Source organism: Antechinus flavipes, chromosome 4, assembly GCF_016432865.1.
Source record: "Antechinus flavipes isolate AdamAnt ecotype Samford, QLD, Australia chromosome 4, AdamAnt_v2, whole genome shotgun sequence".
NCBI lineage: Eukaryota > Metazoa > Chordata > Mammalia > Dasyuromorphia > Dasyuridae > Antechinus > Antechinus flavipes.
Genome location: NC_067401.1, coordinates 18,329,564 through 18,346,323, shown reverse-complemented (window position 1 = coordinate 18,346,323; position 16,760 = coordinate 18,329,564). Strand labels below are relative to the sequence as shown.

Genomic DNA, 16,760 nt, shown 5'->3' with positions numbered 1-16,760 from the left:
CTTTCCGTTTGGGAACGCACTTGGAAATTCGGTTGGAGAAATGAGTGATATTGGCATTTTGAGGGGGGATTCATAAATTCATAATATTTTATAATTGTAAAAAACCAACAAGGAACTATCCCTTGATACCACGGTTGAAAAAGAAGGAAAAAAGGATGACTAATAATCCTTGTTTATATACTGCTTATTGTCCCTTGCAGCAAATTTGTTGAGGAGATAATTTAAGATTAACTGGGATAGACAAGGGACTTGCCCAAGGACACCTGATCCACATTCAGTCCTTTCAGTCGGGTCCAACCCTTTGTGACCACATTTCAGGGTTTCTAGGCTGGATTGTTTACCATTTCTTTCTCCAGATCATTTCACAAATGAGGAAACTGAGGCAGGGTTAAGCGAGCTGCCCAGCATCAGTCAGATACTAAAAGTGTCTGATGGCAGATTTGAACTGTGGATGACGAGCCTTCCTGACCCCAGGCTGGGCGCTCTATCCACTGTGGCGCCCCCTAGCTGCCCCACACTCGGTCCTTCCATGGCAGTCTTAGACCTCCAGAGGAGAGCTGTGGGGTGGGAGGGTGGGCTTCCTTTCACGAACAGGTGTAGCTAAGTAGGGCTGAAGTTCTGTCACTCTGGGAAGAAGCAGGCTAGGACTGGACCCCGGGCCTGCCATGCCAAGTTTGACGCCCGTCCCACCGGGTCACCGTGACACCGGACGAGGCGGCCAGGAGGTCGTGGGGATTCTATCTCTTTGCATGGTGTCCCAGCATACACAAAGGGCTTAATAAATGCTTGCTGACTCACCATCTAGCCCTGGACCGGGCACACGGCAGGACTCACCGTTAAGCCTTGTTGACTGTAACCAAAATAACCTGAGTGTGACCGACATGGGAGAAGGGAGAGAAGGGGAAGGGAAGAGGCGCCCAGGTCGGGAAAGCCCTAAGTGGAGCCGGAGAGTATCTTGGGGAGGGGTCCCTAGGGCTGGACCCTCTCAAGGAGGACTGTGGAGGGGGAGGGGTAACTCCATCATCCGAGAGCCATTTATAAAGTTCTTTAAGCTTTACCAAACACTGGGCATCTATTACCTAACGTGAGCCCGGGAGGCAGGTATCCCAAGAGTGCTGGCACAGGAGCTGGATTCAAATCCAGCTCATTCTGTGTGACCCCAGGCCAGTCAATTAGTCTGGGCCTCAGTTTCCCCACTTGTAAAACCAAGGATGGGCTGGAAGAGGGGACCTCTTAGATTAAAGAAATCTCCACGTTCCCGTTATCCCTAATTTACAGATGAGCACAGAGAGAGAGGCAAAGACTTGGGTTTGCTTCCCACGCTTCGGAGGAGTAAGCTTTAATTGCAGGAATTTGGTTGGTTTGTGAGGTCACTAGGTGGCGCGATAGTGCCCAGAGCACCAGCCCAGAGTCAGGAAGACTAACTGTCCCGAGTTCAAATCCAGCCTTGGATACTTATAGCTGGGTGACTATGGGCAAGTCACTTCCCCCGTCTGCCTCAGTTTCCTCATCTGTTAAATGAGCCGGAGAAGGAAATGGCCACTACTCCAGCATCTTTGCCAAGAAAATTCAAATTGGGTCACAAAGAGTCAGACACGACTGAAAAATGGCTGAACAAATGGGGACCATAACGGCATCTAGTTCCCAGACTGAAGGCCGTGGGTGAGCCTCTCCAGGCCTCAGTTTCCCTCTCCGAGCACCCAGCTCTCAGGGTGGCTGTGACGCTCCGATGCGGCTCCAGAAGCAGAAGCCTTTGGAAGCTCGCCAGTGCTAATGTCAGCTGTTGTTACGAGCAAGGGGACGGTCTCTACTGTACAGGGAAGGGGCCGGTCACCCTCTAGGTCTCAGGCCCACACGGCCTCGGACAGTAGCTCCTGAGCGCTCAGATCCCAGCTCTAGAGGACGAGCAAGAGCAGCCATTTAAGGGAGAGCGGAGGGAGGACGCCGGCCTTTGATCAGGCTGCGAAGCCTGTGTGGACACGGCAGGCCGGCCTCCTCCCCCAGGGGCCTCTTTGTTGCCCGACAACGTCCATCTGTGGACACCCGGTTAAACAGGGGAGCACGAGCCACCGAGGCTGCTTTTGTCCCTGCTCGGCTCCCTCCCCGCCAGGGCCGAGGGCTTCCCAGGACCCAGAGGCCTTTCTATTATTTATGAGCTGATTGATTTATCTACAGGCCCGGGGGGGTGGGGGGGAATACTCCCACAATCCCAGCTCCCAGGAGCCCCCTTCTTCTCGGTCTCAGAGGGAAACAGGGTGATAGGGGAGGAGACGCTGGACCCAGGAGCTTGGAGCTGCTTCGGACACCCGGATTTGGGGAAGGGCTTCGGCTGCATGGGCCGGCAGATGCCATGGACTCATGGATTTAGTCAGAAGGAAGCTCGGAGCAGGGGCTATTAACTCCAACTCCCCCATTTTATAGATGAGGAAACTGAAGCTCACAGAGGGAAGAGATCTGCTGTGAGTGTTTGAGGAGGAACTTGAATCCTCTCTTTCTGACATCAGGCCCAGATTCTATCCCCACCATGCATGGAGTTCATTCCCCTGCCTCCAAGCAGGATGAGACCTGACCTAAAAGGCAGTGTGGTGCAATGGAGACATGAATATCTAGTCAAAAGAGCTAGATTCAAGTCCTCATTTGGTCACTAACTAGCAGTGTGGTTTTGGATAAATCTGTAGCAGTATTTGTGACCATGACTGGGACTAGGGGTAAATCACTTCATCTCAGACTGGTCCTTCCAGACTAGATCTCTGAGCCGATGCTCACAACAATGGGCCTCAGGCCATTGACCTGCGAGAGGGCCTCATGGGATAGAAGACCTAAAAGGGCCCTTGTGGCAGACAGGGAATTCCACTTTTATTTACCAAGTGGTTCTAGAGGTTCAGGAGTAACCAATTAACAAATGAACAATTATTGGGATGGATAAAGTGCCTACTGTGTGCCAGATACTGTTAGGTGCTGGGGATACAAAAAGAAAGGACTGGTTTCTGCTCTCTAGATCAAAGAGTGAATTCTATTGAGGGAAACACCATGTGCATCAGTAAGTTTAAATAGAAGAAATAAAAAAAAAAAAAAGAATATAAAATCCTTATGGAGTTTTCTCATCTATTTGTTAAGTCTAATTGAAATCATTCTAGCTACAGAACATTCTGGGGTAATCTTTTCTATTGACCGAGAACTCCCGGCCTCCAGGAAATCGGAAGGCCCGTCTTGAGAGAACCTGAGAAAAACCATATGTTAAAAGCCTAAGAAAAACCTTAAGAAAAACCCTCAAAGTGTGTGGCCGTGTCACATACTCTCACCATCCCCTTAATGAAGTCCAATGACCTCCAGCATCAAATATAAACTACTCTGCTTGGGCTTCAAAGCCCTTTATAATCAGGCTCCCTCCACGTCTTAGCTCAGACCCCGGTTTTTGGCAAGAAGGCCTTCCTGACCCCTTCCCCTGGAGATCACCTCTGATCTGCCTTGTTCATATCTCATTTACGCACAGTGGTCTGCTTGTTGTCTCCTCTGTTATTAGATTGGGAGCTCCTTGAGGACAGAGATCGCATTTTGCCTTTTTTATATGAAGAGGTGTTTAATAAATGCACAATGATCCGAAAGCCTGAAGACCTGGATTCTACTTCTGATTTTCCCACTCACTAGGCATGTGACTTTAAGCAAGTCCCTGCCCCATTCCCTTCTTGATTTCCTTTTCTTTAATGACGAAGTAAGTAAAATGAGGCCTTCTTGACTCTACCCCAATTACCTTTTTGTATACATCTTGTATTGACTTAACTGTGTCAGCTTTCCTGCTAGAATGTAAGCTCCCCGAGAGAAAGGACTATCTCACTTTTATGTGTATATACATATATATATTATTATTATATATGTTACTTATAATATATATTAAACCACATATATATGTATTATATATACATATATATATCTATATATCTACTATGTTCCTATATATGTATATATACATATAACATATATACACACATATATTAAACCACATATAGATGTATTATATATATATATATATATTATATGGCATACAGTAGGTATTTAATAAATACTTGTTAGTAAATTGACTGGTTGAAAAGATTAATTTAAATCAGAGAACCTTAATCTTTTTAGTACGATGGAACTCTTTGGCCGTCTGGAGATATCTATGGGCCCCTTCTCAAAATAACATTTTAAAATGCATAAAATAAAATATAGAATGACAAGGGAAACCAATTAATATTTAAATACTGTTCTGTTTTTAAAAACAGAATCTACTGGTTGAGAACTCCTGGCCTTTATTAATCACTGAGGTTTATTCACTGAGTTTTCCTCCCCTGTTGGGGGTAAGGGGAGATTAGGTTTGGGGACTTCTGTCTCCAAGGGTCAAAGGATCATACAGAGAATCTGAATGAACATTTATATGGCACCTACTATATGCAGTGCTGTGCTAAGCACTCTATGAATATTATTTCATTTTATCAGAGACACCTTCCAAGCAGCCATTTGATAAATCCGCACTGAACTGAACTAGCCAACGTTCACATAGCACCTACTATGCGCCAGGCACTGTGCTAAGCACTTTACAATTATTATCTCACTTGGTCCTCACAACAGCTCTGGGAGGTAAGGACTATCATTATCTCCATTTTATAGTTGAGGAAACTGAAGTAAACAGGTTGAGTTTCTTGCCCAGGGTCCTGCGGCCATTAAGAGCCTGAATCCAGGTCTTCCTATTTCAAGTTCAGGGCTCTAACCCTGCTCTTGCTGTTGAGTCGTTTCCATCACGTAACCCTCCTTAACCCCATTTAGGCGTTTTCTTGGCAAAGATCCTAATGGGCCGTTTCCTTCTCCAGCTCGTTTTACAGATTGGGAAACTGAAGCACACAGGGTTAAGTGACTTGCCCAGAGTCACACAGTTAGCCAGTATCTGCTCACGGCCCTTCCTGAGGAGCTGGGCCGGTCCGGGATGACACATACGGGACAGCTCACTGGAGGAGCCAGGTTAGGCTGTGATCTCATGATCTTAGAGAACACGGGTCACTTTATGACATCACAGTGACAGGGAGATCTCCTAGAACATCTCGTCTGACAGCATCATTTTGCAGATCAGAAAACAGAAAAACGCATTCAAAGTCACAGAGGGAGCCAAACCTAGATCCTCTGATGTCTTCCCACCGTACCAGGACATTGCCCTCCGTGCCATGATGAAGCATTAAAAAAAAGGAGAATTCTCTGCCCCGGGCTCCCCCCTCCAGCCCCAAGGAGTCCCCGGGGGGCTCTGTACCTTTTGATAACAAAATGGATGCTGTGTCTCTCCTCCAGAATCCGCTTCAGCTTAGGGACGCCGTACGTGCAGGGCCGCTTGAAGGGGATTTTGTCCGGGATGCCCACGATCTCCACAGCCTCGGGGTCGCAGGCAATCTTCCTGTAGGGGACGGGCACCATGTGGTCCAAGCCCAGGGCTTCGGCTGGAGGGGGAACAGGAAGTGCCAGTTAAGCATCTGCCAGGTGCATTTAGAGTTAGTGTCGGAAGGTTAGGGTTACAGGACGACAGACGGAGAGATGAACATTAAACAGGGCCTGCCCTCCAGGAGCTTCCATTCTATCAGGTCAACATTTTAGGGGCCAGGACGTTTCAGGGGCCAGGAAAGACCCAAGTCTGAGTGGGGCCTCAGTTCCAGGGGCACCGAGTGCTAAGGCCTATTTTCTGATAGAAAAGTCTAAGATGAAAGGCCCGGGTGCCCCCCAGCAATTACAACACTCCCGAACACTCTGACTCTATCCCCGAGTCCCAGGCTTGGTTCCTAATTTCCCATCCTGCCACCTGTAATCAAGGCTCAGGAGCATAAATGCACAAACGATTAGCCTAGATGGCAGAGGCACGACTGGGGCCTTGATTCATTAATTCTCTCCTCGTTTCTCTCAAGCGAAGGCTTGAACGAGTGAGCGCGTGCCTCCGACCGCGGCTCAGAATCCTTCCGACAGGATTGAGGACGCGTCCCTGAGGACGGCAGCGGGCCCCAGCTAGATCAAGAGAAGGCAAGGACGCTTTCCTTCCCAGCCCGAATGTTCTGGAGGGAAAAAAGGGCCACTGGCTGAGCTTCCACTCTGGGGACCCGCAGGGGCCTCGTTAGCCACACGGCGCTTCCTGCTCCAATTTCCCCCAAGGAGCCTCAGAAGGAATCCAGGACAGGAGAGTGAGGCGCACATTTGCACAGGCTCCGCATCCATTTGCATGCACCCACACAGACCACAGTTGTGAAGCCATTCTAGGGGTACCCTCAGGGTCAGCATCTTTTCTCCATCTCTCCCTTTTCATGGGATCGTGCTCCCAGGCAGGGCACCATGGGGCCCGGGGCTCCGGAAAAGGACCAGAAATCCTCAGGGAGACTCGGGGCTGGACCCTTAGGGGCCAAAGCGCTGCCAGAAGGGACCAGCCCTCCTGGCATCTCTCTCCACAAAGCCAGCCTCCCCACATGCTTCTGAGACAGAGCCAACTCTCAGTTACCAGCAGGGACCACGAGCCTTTAAAAGTCATTTATAAATCATTATATAAAATGATTTATAAAATACATATAAATAAAAATATATAAAATACATATAAAAATAAAAATATACATAAAATGATATAAAAATCATTATAAATCATACATATAAAATATATACAAATTTACACACACATGTAATTTATTATATATACGATATTTTTGCTGCTCAGGCATTTTTCCATGAGTCCTACTCTTCATGACCCCATTTAGGGTTTTCTTGGCAGAGATACTGGAGCAGTTTGCCTTTTCTTTCTCTGGCTCCCTTTACGTATGAGGAAACCAAGACAAACAGGGGTAAGTGGCTTGCCCAGGTCACACAGCTAGTAAATGTCGGAGGTCAGATTTGAACCCAGGAAAATGGGTCTTCCTGAGTCCAGGTCTAACCCTTTATATGCTGCGTCACCCAGCTGCCCCATACGTGGACATGTGTAGCCGTGTGTATATGTGCTTGTATATATGTATGTGTACATAAACATACATACAAGCCTATATACACACATAGCTATACGTGCCCACACATATAGTGTGTGTGTGTGTGTGTGTGTGTGTGTATGTAAAACATATATATACACATACATACACACAATTGCAACACACGATAGAACTGGTTTCCATTGTAACCTTGTGCCTTTTAGGCCTTCAAACCACAGTGAGAAGCACCCACCGTTTTCACCAGACTGGTCAAGGCCGGGAATTCCCCCAAAAGGATAAGAAATGAAGACTAGGGGAAGATGAGGAGAGGATCCCCAACAATGAGAGGAACAGCACATACGAAATCCTCTGCACCCGTCTCTGTGGGGGCTTTGGGGGGGCTATTTTTATGCTGAAGTTTAAAAGCTGGGTCTGGAATCTGTCTCTGCAGAGTCTGGCGCGTGGGGAGAAAGGCAGCGTCTGCCTCTGCAGACCGTTCGAGGCTGGGCCCGGAGGCTGGTCAGTTTTCCTGGCTTCTCTTCTCTGAGCCAGGAATCGTCTCTCTGACTTGGGCAAAGCATCAGCCCGAGTCCCGCCTCTTGTCTTTCCACTCCATCTCTCTCTCTCTGTCCATTGGCCAATCCTCATCCTACGGTTCAGCTGGCTCCCCCACCAGGCTGGGTGAAGGGAACTGGGCACTTTGTGTCCTTCTTTGGAGCAACAATGTCCTGAGGCGGCAATAATGAAGACTCGAGTTTGAAACCTCGGATCAGTATTTGATTCTTCCCTCTCCCTCCAGTCAGTCACCAATTTTTCACTGAAATATCAGGAATGGGCCCATTTCTCTGCTACTGTCACTCGCCTGGGTTCTCAGCACCACAGTATTCCATTCTAGACCCATTCAACTGGTCACTCACACCGATGCCGGAGCACGTAATTATTGCTGTTTGTCCTTTGCTCTTGAAGAGGGCCATGACATCAGGGAAGTGATGTCACATGCGCCGCCAGAGAGAACTAGGGAGACTGAATGTGGTTCAAAGTATAGTGTTTTCTTTTTCTTTTTCTTTTTTTTTTTTTTTTTTTGACGGTTGTTGTTTGTTTGCTTGGTTTTTTTTTTTTTCATGTTTTTTCTTTCACTTTTTGATGTGATTTTTCTTGTGCAGCATGATGAATATGGAAATGTGCTTAAAAGAATTGCACATGTTTAACCTACGCTGGATGGCTTGTTGTCTATGGGGAGAAGGGAGGGAGAAAAATCTGGAACAGCAAGTTTTGCAAAGGTGAATACTGAAAACTATCTTCACACGTATTTAGAAAAATAAAAGGTTATTTAAAAGAAAATATTAATATAAAAAATAAAAATAAAAAGATGGCTTCATTTCAGGGAGAAGGTTAGGTTTTCTTGGAAGGCAGAAAGAGAAGGGAATAAGGGTTTTGACTCCAGACCCAGCACGCTATCCATTGCACCACCTAAGTGCCTCAGTGCTTCTTTAAAAGCAATGTACATATTTAACATGTATAGGACTGCCTGTCTTCTAGGGGAGGAGGCGGAGAAAAGGAAGGGAAAAGTTGGAACAGAAGTGAGTGCAAGGGATAATGTTATAAAAAATTACCCAGGCATATGTTCTGTCAATAAAAAGTTATAATTATTTTATAAAAAAAAAAGTGTTGTACAATTTCTGAAATACAGTCCTGAGCCGTGGTCCAGTGAAAAGAGCCAAGGCAAAAGAAAATATCAATATAAAAAAGAAAAATTAAATTAAATTAAAAAGATGGCTTCATTTAAGGGAGAAGTAAGGTTTTCTTGGGAGGCGGGAAGGGAATAAGCATTTATCAAATACCTACTATGTGCCAAGCACTCTACTAAGCACTTTACAAATATTACAAATATTACCTCAGCTTCTCAACTATAAAATAGGGATAATGATGGCATCTATATTCCAGGCTTATTTCAAGGAAATTTCAACATTCACATAGCACCTACTATGCGTCAGGCACTGTGCTAAGCACTTTACAATTATTATCTCACTTGGTCCTTACAGCAGCTCTGGGAGGTAAGGACTATCATTATCTCCATTTTATAGTTGAGGAAACTGAAGTAAACAGGTTAAGTTTCTTGCCCAGAGTCCTGTGGCCATTAAGTGCCTGAATCCAGATCCTCCTATTTCAAGTTTAAGGCTCTAACCCTGCTCTTGCTGTTGAGTCGTTTCCATCATGTGACCCTCCTTAACCCCATTTAGGCGTTTTCTTAGCAAAGATCCTAGTGGGCCATTTCCTTCTCCAGCTCGTTTTACAGATCGGGAAACTGAGGCACACAGGGTTAAGTGACTTGCCCAGAGTCACACAGTTAGCCAGTATCTTGAAATAAGCCTGGAATATAGATGCCATCATTATCCCTATTTTATAGTTGAGAAGCTGAGGCAAAGGTTAAATGACTTGCCTAGAGTCACACAACTGGTGGGTGTCTGAGGCTAGACTTGAACTTGGGTCTTCTTGACTCCAGATCCAACAGGTTATTCATTGTACCACTTAGATGCTTTGGTGTTTCTTTAAAAGTGATGTATGGGGCAGCTGGGTGGTGCAGTGGCCAGAGTACCAGCCCAGAAGTCAGAGGACCCGAGTTCAAATCTGGTCTCAGACACTTAACACTTCCTAGCTGTGTGACCCTGGGCAAATCACTTAGCCCCAATTGCCTCAGGGGGAAAAACGTGATGTACAATTTCTAAAATACAATCCAGCACTGAGGTCCAGTGAAAAGAGCCAGGGCTCAAGGAACAGAGAACCTGAGTTCAGATCCCAGCTTTGTCACTTACTTACCTGTGTAAACTTGGATAAATTGCTTAAACCTTCTAGAGTTCATCTATGAAATAAAGGGTGGATGAGATAGCCTTAGAGGATGAGGATCCAGTTCTGTGATCCTGCCATTGGGACCTTGGACAAACCACTCCATGTCTGTGCCTCAGTTTCCTCCTATGAAAACTGAGTGGTTTGGACTGCGTGGCCCTTCCAGCTCTAAGCTCTCAAGCCTAGGATTCTCCTCGGCTCAATCTGAGATCCACCTGACTGTCCCTCTGTAGTGGAGAAAAACTGGACCAGAAATGTGGGTTTTCCACCTCCTGGCACCTCCTAGTCTGTCTGATGAGACTCCCTATCTAGGTGCTAAACTCTTGTAGGCAACACAGATCTCCTCAGGAAGTTCCAGAACAGGATCCAATGAGTACGTTCTCGGCACTGGGAACCTCCCCATCGCCGGGAGACCCCCCCTGTCCCTGGGCTCTGTTCCGGTGCCACAATGGCAGGCTTTGAGAAGCCTCCTTCTTTCAGCCTTCATCTGCAGAGTTTAGTAGCTCGCACATAAATGTCACTTGAAGGTTTTGCAAAGAACTTTATCAATATCATTTTATCTGTTCCTCCCTCGGCATGCCGGGGGCAGATTCCATTATATGGATAATGTACAAAACCATGGGATTCTGGGTATTATTCGCCTCCCTCTGTGGCCACTGGGTCACTACCCAGGATGAGACAGAAGGGGGCAGGCCACACAGGACTCCAGGCCATTTTCTCTTTATCTCAGCCTGCCTTGCCGGGGCCTGGGCATTCATCACCTATTAGCCAACCCACTGTCGATTAATCTCTCAGCAGTCCGCAGTCTCTCCCTGGGACGCCATTCAAAGCCTTTTCAGCAGGGAAAGACCTCGCAGACGCTGGTACAGCCTCCGGGAGCCCAACATCGCCCCATCTCGAGGCTTGAGGAGACACCCATGGAGGCCGAGAACCTCAAAATAGCACCTGACCCCGGGCCAGGATCATTCTACTACTCTCCTGCCTGGAGGTGAAGGCTCCTGCTCCTCAAGCCTGGGCCTCCAGGCCCTCCAGGCTGTGAATTTTTACAGAACACATCTGATTATTCTTTAGTTAACCAACGCCAAATAAAAAGAGCCCTTTCAGGTACAGAATAGAACACGGAGTATTGTACGTGAACTTTTGAATCTCTTCTTATTCTTTTTATTTTTTTCTCAAGATGATTTGTTATAAAGGATGGCTCTCGGGGAGAGAGGAAAGAAAGGGCTATGGGTAAAATCTAGGCAGTGGGAAGACAAAAGAGAGCAAGGAAAATTTCTTTTTAAAAATAGCAGAACCGTATTATGTGGAATTTGCTTTTCTTTTTAGGTATATAATTAATTTAAGATGTAAATTTCAAAGCCACTGGGCCTGCTCCTTTGGAGGGCTGTCCGAAATTCAGTTAAAGAAGCTTGATTTAATAACCTCCCTCTGCACAGGCAGCGGGGAAAGCGAGGAAGCCCCGGGTCTCTCACATACAATGGCTGCGGGAGGCAGCCCCCCAAGGACAGAGGCTTCAGACAAGGCAAGTTGGGGGAAGCCGTCGCCTCATCGGGGGCTTGCTCCAGACCAAGAAGATTGGCGATCTGGACAAATGCTAGCCCAACTCTAAAACATGGCGGCACCGTGCCGGTTGTTGGGCTTAGAAAAACAGGAAATAATACGGTCCCTGTTCCTGAGAAGCTTCCTATCTGATGGGGGTGGGGTTGTTGTTATTGTTCACTCCTGTCTGGGTCTTCAAGACTCCATGGATCACATTGTCCTTGGGGTTTTCTTGGCAGAAATACTGGAATGGTTTGCCATTTCCTTCTCCAGATCGTTTTACAGAGGAGGAAACCGAGGCAGACTGGGTTAAGTGACTTGCTCAGGGTCACACAGCTAGGAAGTGTCTAAAACTGGATTTGAACTCAGGCCCTCCTGACTCCAGCCCCAGCACTCTGTCCACTGAGTGGGTAGGAATGGGGTAGGAAAAAGAGAAACAGGGCACAGGGCAGAGTGTGATGGGTACAGAGATTGGATATGGCTTATGGAAAGGAGGACTGATTCATAAAACTGTGAGCTCTTGAGGGCAGGGGTTGCCTTTTGTCCTTCTTTGCATCCTCAGCGTTTCGCACGTTGCCTGCCACTTAGTAGGGACTAAATGAATATCTACTAATTCTGCCCAGATGTGCAGAAGCAGCCCAGGAGATAATCACGGATGGCAAAAATCAGCATATCCTCCTTCCCGAAGAAAAAGGGAACTAGGACAACTGGAGGGACCATCCCTGCCTTTCACTGTCTGCCCATGGATCCGTCTGCCCTTGCCAGGTTGGCCTCCTGGCTCCTCACGGGCTCAAATTTCTGCCGTAGCTTCCTCCCTCCCAGCTCCTCACCTGGCCCATCTCAGTCCCGGGCTCTATCTCCCCCAGTCCCACGCTCCATCTCCCTCAGTCCCGCGCTCCATCTCCCCCAGTCCCACGCTCCATCTCCCTCAGTCCCGCGCTCCATCTCCCCCAGTCCCACGCTCCATCTCCCCCAGTCCTACTCATCCTCTGAGACCCAGGAGTAAAGATCCTGGATTGAGAGCTGGAAGGGAGAAGCCATCTTGTCCAACCTCATATGACAGATGAGGAAACCGAGAGCCAGACGCTTAGCCCAGGTCAAACAGGAATTAAGTGGCAGAATCGATTCTCCTCCCTCCAACCCCAGATCTCCTGTAACTTCCCCTTCCTTTCCTTCCTCCTCTTCCTCCATTCAGCCCTTCCTGACCACCTCTGACTTTCTGCTCTGGCTTTTGAGCCCTGACTTGTAGCACTGGCTGGATTTTTACTTAACCACTCCTATCTGGAGCCCCTTATTTTTATCATCATCTCTGTGTTCAACATCATTTGTCTTCTTGGTAAACTTCTAGATATTCAAAAACGTGACTCTGAGAAGGGACACGGAAGTTTCCCTGAGTAGTCAAAGGGTCTATGACCTCCCTTCCATAAAAAAATTTAAGAAGTTGTGTTCTAGTCTAATCTGATGATAATAATAGTGAGGAAGATGATATTTATACTTCATTTGTTCTATATCACATTATGTTCTAGGCACTGTGTTAAACACTTTTTACAAATATTAATTTTACAAAATTACAATTACAAAATTTTACAAAATTTTACAAATATTAATGCATTTGATCTTTGCAACAACCATAGGAGGTGGAGGCCATTATTATCCCCAATTTACAATGAAGGTTAAGCGACTTGTCCAAGCTCACGCAACTTGTAAGTCTCTGAAGTTGGATCTGAAGCTTGGTGGCAGTGGGATAAATGCCTCCAGAAAGATGGTGGATCCCCGGCCTTGCCATCCGCCCCACAACTGCACATCAGGACAGCCCGCTCTGCCGAGCTCTCCTAAGGCCAATCCTCCTTTTAGAGTGTGAGCTCTCAGAGCGGGGGCTGCCGAGCTTTTCTATTTGCATCCCCAGCGCTTGGCCCAGAGGAGCCAATTAGCAAGTGCTTTTTAACTGAGTGCTGAGGCACTCCGGGGAGGGGCGCTGTCACTGCTGGGAAGGTAGAACTGTTTCCATTTGGATCTTTGTATTTAGCCCAGGGCCTGGCACACAGTAGGGCCTTTAGAGATGCTGGTTGATTGATTTCCTCGGTATACGGAACTCCTACCGAGAAAACTCCCTCTCCCAACGCATGTTTGTTACGAACTGGAATCTCACAGCGTTTGCTGGGAGCACCGAGGTCCTGTGACTGTTCCAGGTCACAAGGCCAAGGGGTCCTCCAACAGGACTTGAATCCGGGGCTCTCTGGCTCCAAATCCAGCCCTCTAACTAAGATGGACTTAGAGTGTAAGTAAAGTTACGACTTTACATGGAAGGGTTGGTAAACATTTACTGGATTGAATTGCTGGATCTTGTCCTCTGAACCAGGGGTTTAACTTGGGGTTTTTTGGTGCACTGGGTTTTTAAAACTATTTTACTCGTCATGTTCCAGTGTCACGGGTATCCTTTCGAATCCTACACATTGGAGCCGTGATTCTGGGTCCAGGGCCAGGCCACGGTCAAAGGGGACCCCGACGCGCCCTCCAGACGATGCCCCTGGCTTCTGGTCCCCTCGGACTCCGGCCCCCCCGCCTCAGGAATGGCCTTCCATCGATGCCTCGGCATCCTCACCATCACCCACATTTATGGACTAAAAATAGCGTTTCCCAGCGCTTCGGGGACTGCCAAGTACTTTACATGTAGCATCTCACTCTCCCCTACAACAGTGTTTTAAGGTAGGCAGGGCTGGAATTATTATTCAAACGGAGCATGGGAAGAGTGAAAGAAGCCGTACAAAGTCGCGGGGAAGTGTGACAGGCCACATGGTGGGGACGGTGGGAGGAGACCCAGGAAAGGCCCGTCGCTCTCGGGGCTCGGGAAGGTCGCTTACAGAGCGCGGGCAGAGAACTACAGAGACCCCGTGCCCTCGGCCCACCCGTCACGGAAAGTGGAAGAACCAGAAGGATGGCTTCCCACCGCGGGCCTCACCGGCAGGAGGGTGCCGATCCAGTACAGAACTTCCCCGAGGGCCGAGGAGGTGATCTACAAAGTCGGCAAAAGTGTCGGTTCCAGGGACGTGCCGGGAGGTGGAGGAGCGTCCGGGCCCGATGCCAGGGAGCTGGCTCTCCTGGGCCCCTGCGGCCTCCTCCGTCTACCCCGGGCACCAAGACTGGTTCTTGGCCGTGGGGCGCCCCCCTTCCCCGGCCTGGCTCCTGGAGCCAAGCGCACCTGCTGCCTCCGCCCGCCAGCCTCCTAGCCACTTTTGGGCCCCGGCTCTCAATCTCTCTGCCTGCGGGATCTGGAAGGGAAATATTGACATAACCTTCCCGAGACGTGGTGAGAGTCGGAGCGGCGATGGCAGCCGTGCAGAAAGAGTGGGGTGCTCCAGCATATGGCTCCTGCTGCCGTGTTAGGGAACAAAAATGATTGCAGCTTAATGATATGCAAAACACGGGCTTGCGTTTGCATAATGGGATTTCAACTCCCACTCACCATATCTGCTGTTAAACAGGATCTGCACACACTCCCTCAGGGTGTTGATATCTTCGGTTTCTTTTATAAAACTGTCCCATTTCTCTATCAAAACACAAAAATCAGAAATAAGACGTGTCCATATGGTGCCTGGCCCGCATCCCCTCCCCCATCCAACGTGCAGCGCGAGCCACAAGGGATGGATGCACATCCTGGGCTCCGCCGGGTCCCCGTGTCACCGGGGAGGGTCTTCCCTCTTACAGTTAGTCCGCGCTTCCCCTGGGACCTCCTCTGCTTATGACCCACTGCCCTTCCCCCAGCCTCTCCCGGGACAAAGGAGGGAGACTCAGGAGCTCGGGCCCTCGGCCGGCCAGTCACCGACCTCTTGGAGGGCTGTACCGTGGCAGTGACACATGCCATCCAGAGGGCCTGAGAGTTAACTGGGAGGGACCGCGGCAGCTTCTGTCCAATTGCCTCATTTTACAGATGAGGAAAACTGAGGTTATAAGAGAACCTCATATAATTGACATGTTAGTGATAACATGCTATCGAGAGGACCTGAGAGCTTAGGCTGGGAGGGACCTCGGCAACTTCTGTCCAATTGTCTCATTTTACAGATGAGGAAAACTGAGGTTATAAGGGATTTTCCTGTAATTGACATAGCAGTGACAACATGCTATCGAGAGGACCTGAGATCTTAGGCTGGGAGGGATTTCAGCAGTTTTTGGTCTAACTGTCTCATTTTACAGATGAGGAAAACTGAGGTTATTAGAGATCATCCTATAACTGAAGTTACAGGATCACTGGTGTGGAACCAGCCCCTATCTAGTCCACTCCTCTTATTCTACAAACGAGGCCCAGGCAGATAAAGCGTCCTTCCCCAAATTATTCATAGAGAGAGAATCAAAGTCAGGACTTGAACCCATCTCCTGACTCAGGAGTCAGTGAGGGACTTTCCCTTTCGCCAAACTGCTCAGCCGTCCCTCCCTTCCCAGGCCCCTCTGCCCACCACCATCCCCACCTCCTCCCTCCAATGCCCAATGAGCCTAATCTAGCCCAGATATTGTTGTCCTGTTAATCAAATGACTCCCAGAATTCCTGCCCCACCTAGAAACCTCCCTAGAGGAGGGCCCTCAATGATGATCCTGATGGACAGGGAGGCCCTTCCATGCACTCAGTGCTTAATCATCCCCAAGGGCCGAGGCAGATGATCACAACAATCACAATAAGAGCGGCCATTCTGGGCTACATTAGGCCCAACCCAGTGCTTTCTGCCATGGGATCTCATTTGAGAGCTTTTTTCCAGCCCCGTATAGGTCTGAATGGTCCTACTTGGCCCCCATTCCATGGTACAGCCCCCTCCCCCCACTAGACCAAAGGCCCCCGGAGGGCAGGGCTCAAGGCGGGGTCTTTTTCTTCGTATGACACCTTGAAAATACAGGGTCAGATCATTGGTAGGTAATGACTTCCTGGGCTTGGTGATGGCCGCTGGGAAAAAGGACCCCCTGAAAAGCAGCTCTTGACTCTTGTCCTTCCCTCCCCGCTGGGGAGCCACATTTCCAGTTTCACATTTAGAGACACGTTCCTCACCCTCCCACTTATAAATGCGCCACCTCTCGTAACAAAGAAAATCCGTTAACAAAACCAAAAGACACAGAAACCGCCTCTGATGGAGCGCATGACGGTGCGCCCATTGCGTCTTGTGTCTATATAGAAAGGAAGGTACATTTTCATCCCTCTTCAGTCAGAACGGGAATCCCCTACTCCTCTGCTGCCATAGTAACCCAAGTCAGGCAGGGCGAGGGCTGAGAAGAGGAGAAGGGCTCCCTCTGGTTCCAGGAGCCAGTCCTGGGAGGACTCACTTCCATGAGGTCCTAGGTCCTTAGAACTGCTTGGTGGGGAGGGGTCCTGAGCCAATGCTTCCCTGACGGATGGAAATCCTCCCCAGATAGCTCTGCAATAGCTTCTCCACGTGGTGGCCC

At 48.6% G+C, this 16,760-nt stretch overlaps 1 protein-coding gene across 4 annotated transcripts in view; it reads right to left on the bottom strand.

Annotated features, from left to right (window-relative positions):
- Positions 1 to 16,760, bottom strand: part of GTF2IRD1 (GTF2I repeat domain containing 1) — a 206,019-nt gene that overhangs the window by 98,900 nt on the left and 90,359 nt on the right. For all 4 annotated transcript variants that reach the window (XM_051991956.1, XM_051991955.1, XM_051991957.1 and 1 more), the window contains exons 8-9: positions 14,800 to 14,883; positions 5,279 to 5,462 (exon numbers count right to left, since the gene is read on the bottom strand). In XM_051991956.1, coding sequence (XP_051847916.1) covers positions 5,279 to 5,462; positions 14,800 to 14,883 — 268 coding nt within the window. The remainder of the gene's footprint in view (positions 1 to 5,278; positions 5,463 to 14,799; positions 14,884 to 16,760) is intronic.